At 50.5% G+C, this 10,502-nt stretch overlaps 1 protein-coding gene across 1 annotated transcript in view; it reads left to right on the top strand.

Annotated features, from left to right (window-relative positions):
- The first annotated feature begins 8,413 nt into the window (after positions 1–8,413).
- LOC140065246 (hemicentin-1-like) overlaps positions 8,414–10,502 on the top strand; it is a 53,571-nt gene continuing 51,482 nt past the window's right edge. Inside the window, exons 1-3 of the mRNA XM_072112844.1 lie at positions 8,414–8,515; positions 8,610–8,927; positions 10,091–10,363. Coding sequence (XP_071968945.1) covers positions 8,464–8,515; positions 8,610–8,927; positions 10,091–10,363 — 643 coding nt within the window. The 5' untranslated portion in view covers positions 8,414–8,463. The remainder of the gene's footprint in view (positions 8,516–8,609; positions 8,928–10,090; positions 10,364–10,502) is intronic.

Raw genomic sequence — 10,502 nt, 5'->3', positions numbered from 1 at the left:
GTGCATGCGATCCGAGATGGGGACCACAGGGGTAGCCGTGACAGTCACAGACCCTAGTGGACTCTCTGCGGAACTAATGGTACAGATCTTCTCCCTGTGAAAGGATTTTATCTGAAGAATTGTCTAGAATGACCCCTAGGGATGTTTTCCGTTTGCTTGGAACTAGATCTGACTTCTAAATGTTTACTATCCAACCTTCTTCTGATGGTATTTGTATGGTTAGATTTAGACATTCCGTTAACTTGTCTTTGGAATTGGAGGTCCAAATTAACGCTGAGTTTTCCTCTCTGAGATGGGCCACTAGCTCTGCCATCACTTTGTTGAAGCTTGTGAGGGCTGATGATATTCCAAAGTGCAAAGCCTGAAATTGGAAATGCATTATGGGGCACATTTACTTACAATGTCACTGGAGTTCACAGAAAGTGCATTGTCCGTGTATAATGCGCTGTGCGGGGAGTCACTAAGATTGTGCACCCGATATCCTGCATGTGTCCCTTCCCCGCTCAGGTCCCCGGAGTTCACCTTCTTCTTCCTGGTGCATGTAAGTGCATTGTCCGTGTATAATGCGCTGTGCGGGGAGTCACTAAGATCCTGCCCCCGATATCCTGCATGTGTCACTTCAGGTCCCTGGAGTTCACCTTCTTCCTGGTGCATGTAAGTGCATTGTCCGTGTATAATGTCCTGTGCGGGGAGTCACTAAGATCCTGCACCCGATATCCTGCATGTGTCTCTTCCCCGCTCAGGTCCCCGGAGTTCACCTTCTTCTTCCTGGTGCATGTAAGTGCATTGTCCGTGTATAATGTCCTGTGCGGGGAGTCACTAAGATCCTGCGCCCGATATCCTGCATGTGTCACTTCCCCGCTCAGGTCCCCGGAGTTCACCTTCTTCTTCCTGGTGTATGTAAGTGCATTGTCCGTGTATAATGCGCTGTGCAGGGAGTCACTAAGATCCTGCGCCCGATATCCTGCATGTGTCGTTTCCCCGCTCAGGTCCCCGGAGTTCACCTTCTTCTTCCTGGTGCATATAAGTGCATTGTCCATGTATAATGTGCTGTGCGGGGAGTCACTAAGATCCTGCGCCTGATATCCTGCATGTGTCTCTTCCCCGCTCAGGTCCCCGGAGTTCACCTTCTTCTTCCTGGTGCATGTAAGTGCATTGTCCGTGTATAATGTGCTGTGCAGGGAGTCACTAAGATCCTGCGCCCGATATCCTGCATGTGTTGCTTCCCCGCTCAGGTCCCCGGAGTTCACCTTCTTCTTCCTGGTGCATGTAAGTGCATTGTCCGTGTATAATGTGCTGTGCGGGGAGTCACTAAGATCCTGCACCCGATATCCTGCATGTGTCGCTTCCCCGCTCAGGTCCCCGGAGTTCACCTTCTTCTTCCTGGTGCATGTAAGTGCATTGTCCGTGTATAATGCGCTGTGCGGGGAGTCACTAAGATCCTGCACCCGATATCCTGCATGTGTCACTTCCCCGCTCAGGTCCCTGGAGTTCACCTTCTTCTTCCTGGTGCATTGTAAGAGCATTGTCCGTGTATAATGCGCTGTGCGGGGAGTCACTAAGATCCTGCGCCCGATATCCTGCATGTGTCACTTCCCCGCTCAGGTCCCCGGAGTTCACCTTCTTCTTCCTGGTGCATGTAAGTGCATTGTCCGTGTATAATGCGCTGTGCGGGGAGTCACTAAGATTGTGCACCCGATATCCTGCATGTGTCCCTTCCCCGCTCAGGTCCCCGGAGTTCACCTTCTTCTTCCTGGTGCATGTAAGTGCATTGTCCGTGTATAATGCGCTGTGGGGGGAGTCACTAAGATCCTGCCCCCGATATCCTGCATGTGTCACTTCCCCGCTCAGGTCCCTGGAGTTCACCTTCTTCTTCCTGGTGCATGTAAGTGCATTGTCCGTGTATAATGCGCTGTGCAGGGTGTCACTAAGATCCTGCACCCGATATCCTGCATGTGTCGCTTCCCCGCTCAGGTCCCTGGAGTTCACCTTCTTCTTCCTGGTGCATGTAAGTGCATTGTCCGTGTATAATGCGCTGTGCGGGGAGTCACTAAGATCGTGCGCCCGATATCCTGCATGTGTCGCTTCCCCGCTCAGGTCCCCGGAGTTCACCTTCTTCTTCCTGGTGCATGTAAGAGCATTGTCCGTGTATAATGCACTGTGCGGGGAGTCACTAAGATCATGCACCCGATATCCTGCATGTGTCACTTCCCCGCTCAGGTCCCCGGAGTTCTTCTTCTTCTTCCTGGTGCATGTAAGTGCATTGTCCGTGTATAATGTGCTGTGCGGGGAGTCACTAAGATCCTGCGCCCGATATCCTGCATGTGTTGCTTCCCCGCTCAGGTCCCTGGAGTTCCCCTTCTTCTTCCTGGTGCATGTAAGTGCATTGTCCGTGTATAATGCGCTGTGCAGGGAGTCACTAAGATCCTGCGCCCGATATCCTGCATGTGTCTCTTCCCCGCTCAGGTCCCCGGAGTTCACCTTCTTCTTCCTGGTGCATGTAAGTGCATTGTCCGTGTATAATGCGCTGTGCGGGGAGTCAATAAGATCCTGCACCCGATATCCTGCATGTGTCGCTTCCCCGCTCAGGTCCCTGGAGTTCACCTTCTTCTTCCTGGTGCATGTAAGTGCATTGTCCGTGTATAATGCGCTGTGCGGGGAGTCACTAAGATCCTGCGCCCGATATCCTGCATGTGTCGCTTCCCCGCTCAGGTCCCCGGAGTTCACCTTCTTCTTCCTGGTGCATGTAAGTGCATTGTCTGTGTATAATGCGCTGTGCGGGGAGTCACTAAGATCCCGCACCCGATATCCTGCATGTGTCACTTCCCCGCTCAGGTCCCTTGAGTTCACCTTCTTCTTCCTGGTGCATGTTAGTGCATTGTCCGTGTATAATGCGCTGTGCGGGGAGTCACTAAGATCCTGCACCCGATATCCTGCATGTGTCGCTTCCCCGCTCAGGTCCCCGGAGTTCACCGTCTTCTTCCTGGTGCATGTAAGTGCATTGTCCATGTATAATGCGCTGTGCTGGGAGTCACTAAGATCCTGCGCCTGATATCCTGCATGTGTCGCTTCCCTGCTCAGGTCCCTGGAGTTCACCTTCTTCTTCCTGGTGCATGTAAGTGCATTGTCCATGTATAATGCGCTGTGCTGGGAGTCACTAAGATCCTGCGCCTGATATCCTGCATGTGTCGCTTCCCTGCTCAGGTCCCTGGAGTTCACCTTCTTCTTCCTGGTGCATGTAAGTACATTGTCCGTGTATAATGCGCTGTGCGGGGAGTCACTAAGATCCTGCGCCTGATATCCTGCATGTGTCGCTTCCCTGCTCAGGTCCCTGGAGTTCACCTTCTTCTTCCTGGTGCATGTAAGTACATTGTCCGTGTATAATGCGCTGTGCGGGGAGTCACTAAGATCGTGGCCCGATATCCTGCATGTGTCGCTTCCCTGCTCAGGTCCCCGGAGTTCACCTTCTTCTTCCTGGTGCATGTAAGTACATTGTCCGTGTATAATGTGCTGTGCGGGGAGTCACTAAGATCCTGCACCCGATATCCTGCATGTGTCGCTTCCCCGCTCAGGTCCCCGGAGTTCACCTTCTTCTTCCTGGTGCATGTAAGTGCATTGTCCGTGTATAATGAGCTGTGCGGGGAGTCACTAAGATCCTGCACCCGATATCCTGCATGTGTCGCTTCCCTGCTCAGGTCCCTGGAGTTCACCTTCTTCTTCCTGGTGCATGTAAGTGCATTGTCCGTGTATAATGCGCTGTGCAGGGAGTCACTAAGATCCTGCACCCGATATCCTGCATGTGTCACTTCCCTGCTCAGGTCCCTGGAGTTCACCTTCTTCTTACTGGTGCATGTAAGTGCATTGTCCGTGTATAATGCGCTGAGCGGGGAGTCACTAAGATCCTGCGCCCGATATCCTGCATGTGTCGCTTCCCTGCTCAGGTCCCCGGAGTTCACCTTCTTCTTACTGGTGCATGTAAGTGCATTGTCCGTGTATAATGCGCTGTGCGGGGAGTCACTAAGATCCTGCACCCGATATCCTGCATGTGTCGCTTCCCCGCTCAGGTCCCCGGAGTTCACCTTCTTCTTCCTGGTGCATGTAAGTGCATTGTCTGTGTATAATGCGCTGTGCGGGGAGTCACTAAGATCCCGCACCCGATATCCTGCATGTGTCACTTCCCCGCTCAGGTCCCTTGAGTTCACCTTCTTCTTCCTGGTGCATGTTAGTGCATTGTCCGTGTATAATGCGCTGTGCGGGGAGTCACTAAGATCCTGCACCCGATATCCTGCATGTGTCGCTTCCCCGCTCAGGTCCCCGGAGTTCACCGTCTTCTTCCTGGTGCATGTAAGTGCATTGTCCATGTATAATGCGCTGTGCTGGGAGTCACTAAGATCCTGCGCCTGATATCCTGCATGTGTCGCTTCCCTGCTCAGGTCCCTGGAGTTCACCTTCTTCTTCCTGGTGCATGTAAGTGCATTGTCCATGTATAATGCGCTGTGCTGGGAGTCACTAAGATCCTGCGCCTGATATCCTGCATGTGTCGCTTCCCTGCTCAGGTCCCTGGAGTTCACCTTCTTCTTCCTGGTGCATGTAAGTACATTGTCCGTGTATAATGCGCTGTGCGGGGAGTCACTAAGATCGTGGCCCGATATCCTGCATGTGTCGCTTCCCTGCTCAGGTCCCCGGAGTTCACCTTCTTCTTCCTGGTGCATGTAAGTACATTGTCCGTGTATAATGTGCTGTGCGGGGAGTCACTAAGATCCTGCACCCGATATCCTGCATGTGTCGCTTCCCCGCTCAGGTCCCCGGAGTTCACCTTCTTCTTCCTGGTGCATGTAAGTGCATTGTCCGTGTATAATGAGCTGTGCGGGGAGTCACTAAGATCCTGCACCCGATATCCTGCATGTGTCGCTTCCCTGCTCAGGTCCCTGGAGTTCACCTTCTTCTTCCTGGTGCATGTAAGTGCATTGTCCGTGTATAATGCGCTGTGCAGGGAGTCACTAAGATCCTGCACCCGATATCCTGCATGTGTCACTTCCCTGCTCAGGTCCCTGGAGTTCACCTTCTTCTTACTGGTGCATGTAAGTGCATTGTCCGTGTATAATGCGCTGAGCGGGGAGTCACTAAGATCCTGCGCCCGATATCCTGCATGTGTCGCTTCCCTGCTCAGGTCCCCGGAGTTCACCTTCTTCTTACTGGTGCATGTAAGTGCATTGTCCGTGTATAATGCGCTGAGCGGGGAGTCACTAAGATAGTGCCTCTGGGTTATTTAGGGTTTGGCGCCTTCTAGTGACCACTTCTGGTCGGGTGGCATATTGTTTCCGATTACAAGCCGCACATGCCGGCAAGGTTTCACAGTCCCGGACCTGCTTTGGGAAATTGGCAGGAGAACCTAATGCATCGCCCCACTTCCAGACACCCAATGTCCCTCTGCATTGGCCCCCGAATGCCACCAGAAGGGGACCGTGTCCAGATGGCTACCATGACCTGGAGATCTCGGGAGCCCATGAATGTATCTTCCCCCCCAATCTGGAGGAGAGGTTGACTCTCTCTGCCTATCCCCTGTAGGGACAGGAAGCTCTGGTGAGGGGCATTAAAACTATCTCAACTTCCTGTCTCTACAGGTAATGGGAGCAACCAGGTGGGGGGGGGGGGTGTCATGGTGGAGGCAATGGAAAAATAGGAAATAGATAGATAGGAGATAGATACTTCAGGAACGCTCCAAAATTCAAGTGTGAGAGCCGGGTGTCTTTATTCTATGTTGCGACGTTTCGGTGGCATAGAACCTTTTTCCAGCATCTGCTGCCTTGTTCCTGAAGTGTCTATTGTGGATTACATTGCCAATAGTCTGACGGATCTGCACCCACATTTTTGTGTCATGTTCTATGGCCTCAGGATTGAGACTTGTGATTTACAACATTAGAATGTGATTATTTGGGAATCTCTTCCAGAAACACACCTAATATATTTATATAAGGAGCGTCTCCACCTGAACCGTAAGTACACACTACGTCAGTGTGAGGGAAGTGAAGCAGAACCAGTGACACATCAGAGATCTAGGATGCGAGGTCACCTCCCCAGAACACTATGAGTGGCAGGGGGGGCATTGATGTCCTCATCGGAGGTCCCTGCCAGTGATCAAAAACTCAATTGGACCCCACAGATCCTGAAACATAACACATTTGAAAACTGCTAGAACGATTCTATATCGTTACTTATCTCCAGTAAGACTGAGCAGCATCTTCCCTCTTCCCATGTGCTGGAGACTAATGGAAGTGTTCTTTACATGTTGTGAAAATGCCCCAAGTGCAGAATATCTGGGCCCTCGTTATGTGACTCCTCACCAGCATTAGCCTTACGATCCCTAGTGTCCATACATTACCAATACCTCAGGTAATCCTCAATCATGTAATTAGTGTTGTCAATGATCCCTCAGCACAGGACACATATAACACCTCCGCCCCCTCACCCCCCCCCCCCCCCCGCCCCCAAGTGGTAATGATGTCTCCCCGAACATTCACTCTCTCTCCTATCGGTCTTTTGGATAATCTGAAGAACCTTTCAGCTTCCTCGCCTTTTATTGCTCCTTTGTATCCCCTTTCCCCCTTTCCTCGTGTAAACTATTTCACCATTTCTGCTACGTAACAGGGCGAATTATGCACAAATGTAAAAACGGAAAAAAGGAAATACTGGATCTGCTCCAACCATTTGGAGAGACTCAAGTCCCAACAATAAGAGGCCGCAAGTCCCAAGAAGAAGATACTGTGAGTCCCAAGGTGAAGAGAGATTGCAAGTCCCAAGGTGAAGAGAGATTGCAAGTCCCAAGGAGGAGGGACCACAAGTCCCAAGGAGGAGAGAGCACAAGTCCTAAGGAAGGGAGACTGCAAGTCCCAAGGAGTAGAGACCGCAAGTCCCAAGGAGAAGAGACCGCAAGTCCCAAGGAGAGGAGACCGCAAGTCCCAAGGAGAAGAGACCGCAAGTCTCAAGGAGGAGAGAGAACAAGTACAAAGGAGGGGAGACCGCAAGTCCCAAGGAAGGAAGACCACAAGTCTCAAGGAAGGAAGACCACAAGTCCCAAGGAGGAGAAACCGCAAGTCCCAAGGAGGAGAGAGCACAAGTCCCAATGAGCAGAGGCCACAAGTCCCAAGGAGGAGAGACTGCAAGTCCCAAGGAGAAGAGACTGCAAGTCCCAAATAGAAGAGACTGCAAGTCCCAAGGAGAAGAGACCGCAAGTCCCAAAGAGAAGAGAGACTGCAAGTCCCAAGGAGAAGAGACTGCATGTCCTAAGGAGAAGAGAGACTGCAAGTCCCAAGGTGAAGAGAGATTGCAAGTCCCAAGGAGAAGAGACTGCAAGTCCCAAGGAGAAGAGACTGCAAGTCCCAAAGAGAAGAGAGACTGCAAGTCCCAAGGAGAAGAGAGACTGCAAGTTTCAAGGTGAAGAGAGACTGCAAGTCCCAAGGAGGAGAGAGTACAAGTCCCAATGAGCAGAGGCCACAAGTCCCAAGAGGAGAGACTGCAAGTCCAAAGGAGGAGAGAGCAAAAGTCCCAAGGAAGGTAGACCACAAGTCCCAAGGAGGAGAGACCACAAGTCCCAAGGAAGGGAGACCGCAAGTCCCAAGGAGCAGAGATAGAGGAGAGACACAGAGAGAGGCTGCTGGAGATAATAATAAGCTTTGTTCTCACCAAAGGGCTTTCTTATGATGAGTACACATTAGGACCTGCACTGCTAGGCCTGATAATGTCATCACATGGCGCCTGCAGGCTCTAGAGCTGTTCCGCAGCTGAGAAGAGAAGAGGACCACAGCAGAAAGGTGAAGCATTGGATTATTATATTCTTTCACAGCAGAGAGTAGGTGGGTAGCATATATATAGGGTGGGGGCTCAGTAAGTGGGGAATATCACTTTGTTGGCCCCCATGGAGGTGAGATAAAGCACAGAGTAAGTTCAGGGAACATAAATTACATTTTTGGCAATCCCCACCAGTTCTTAATATGATCTTTGTGAGTGGGAGCGAGCAGTGTATGGGAGACCTGGTAACAGCTGGTCACCTGGGAGAGACAGGCGGCAGAGGTGAAAACTTGTAATGTTTTTCCTAAACCTTACAGATAATCTATAGTAGAATATTGAGTCCTCCTACTGTAAAAGGTGTTTTGCAAGGGTGCGCCAGTTATGAGGAGAGTTGAGCCTCTTGCCTCAGGTAGCAACATAATGGGGGCAACATCAGTAGTGCAGTCACCTACTACAAAGCAGAACCTGACTAAAAATAGTCTCTTCACACCTGATGTCAGGTTGGATGTGAGATCCTGCATGGAGAACCCAGTTACTAAAAATAACCTGATATATCGGAATGGGGCGGAGGTGATGCATGGGGCGGAGTGATATAATCCTGCGGCACTGGTGCACGGTCCTCAGTGTGTACACAGCTACCTGGTGCAGATCATCTTAGAGGAACATCACAGAGACATGGAGAGCGGCCGGGAGCCTCTGTGCTGGATGCTGATCCTCCTCAGCCTGGGTGAGAGGACGGAGCTGGAGAATGCATTGTTATATTATATCATAGGCTTAGTATAATCTGTATGGTCTCTGTATATCACTTTCACCTATCACAGGAGTCGTGACGCCGATCCATGTGGTCAATGGAACATTTGGAGGATCTGTAACTTTCGATGTATCCGTCCCTTTCCCAGAAGATCACCGGCTCATATGGAACTTCGGAGAGATTGGAAATGTGACTGTGGTTATGGAATTAGCTGATAGCAACAATCCTGTGTACAACCAGCAGTACCGGAGCCGGAGCCAGCTCTACGATAACGGGACCCTGAGACTGGACAACCTGACGTACGCAGACGAAGGACATTACAGTCTCTATGTGTATGATGACCATGACTTCTCCACCACTATCGTACCCTACGAGCTTTACGTCTATGGTAAGTGTATGTATAATACACACAGTGAGGTTAGTGATCAATATAATCCATGGATGAGAGTCATACCATCCCAGGATGACCACCATACAACCAAGGGTGGGTGACTGCAATTAACTTCACCTTATGACATTGTGTAGGGACCCAGTTACATAATAGGAAGCTGCTGACTGTTTTCCTCATACTGTTGCTCTACACAGTGAGGCAGGGGCCATTCTTTCTCAGGGACTGTGCGTTCTGTGCCGGAACCTTGATTCCGGAAAGATACATTCCAGGACCCCATCACATACTCCAGGCCTCCAAACTACACTCCAGCCCCCACAACATAAACTTCGGACCCCTATCATACACTCCAGGTCTCCATCATAAACTCTATGCCCCATTTTACACTCCAAATCTTCATCATACATTCCAACTCCCCAACACAAACGTCCGGCCCCATTACACACTCCAGGCCCCCAGCCTACACTCCAGACTCCATTCACATACTCTAGGCCACCAACATACTCCGGGTCCCATTTTAAACCGCAGGTTCCCAATCCTCATTCTAGGCCCCATTACATACTCCAGGCCCCTGTCACATACTCCATGCCCCGGTCACGCACTCTAGGACCCAATCCAGGACCACAGGGCTCCATCACTCTAGGCCCTAATCACACACACCAGCCCTCAACCACATACCAATATCCCAGACCCTCCATTACTTACTCCCGGCCCCTGTAACACACTCTGGGCCCCTGTCAAATACTCTAGGACCTGCAGCCACATTCCTAGTATATGTTATAATGTAAGTTATAAGAGATGCAGCATCAGGCTGTAGGAAGTTGTCAGATTCTTGGTGAACTTCTTTATCCAAAGAATATCTTAATGATGGAATATTGAATTTAGGTACAACTTACACTTGTGTCTCTCATCTACCACTAGAAGAACAATATCTGACATTATAAAGCATTACTAATCTGCAGTAATGGGAATAAAGCACTGGGGGTGAGATAGGAACCTCCTCTTATCTCCAGTAGATTCTGTATGGCCCTCTGCTTATTTCTTCCTTCTCCACAGACTCCAAGCAGGAGGGAAACTTCACAGCTGAATTTTTGGGGGTATTTTTAGGTATATTTTTGTATCCATTACCTTAATGATTTATTGTCTGTGTTTTCTCTGTGTAGCTGCCTTTTATCCACCATCTCTCAGCATCTCCTCTGATCTCCTGGTCAATGGCTCCGATGTGACCCTGGACTGTGATGCCAGGGATCAGAATGTGACTTCTTACACTTTCTACCGGGATGAGAAGACGATCTGCTCCGAGCCCCATGTGACCTGCAGGGGGCGATACCTGGACTTCACCCCAATAACTGAGAAGGACAGTGGATCCTACACCTGCTCCATCCAGAACCCGGTCAGCACCAGCACCAGCAACTCCCTGAATCTCACTATATACGGTAACATATAACTACATTATAAACAATTTCAATATATGGAGCTTCGTTACCAAACTGTCACACACTGGGGCACTGTGTAGTCGTAGTAGCAGTTGTCACAGGGAAGGATATGTAGTTGTACCATTATACCCTCGAGTTC

Source organism: Engystomops pustulosus, chromosome 6 (genome assembly GCF_040894005.1).
Source record: "Engystomops pustulosus chromosome 6, aEngPut4.maternal, whole genome shotgun sequence".
Taxonomy (NCBI): Eukaryota; Metazoa; Chordata; class Amphibia; order Anura; family Leptodactylidae; genus Engystomops; species Engystomops pustulosus.
This window is presented reverse-complemented; position numbering and strand designations above follow the sequence as displayed.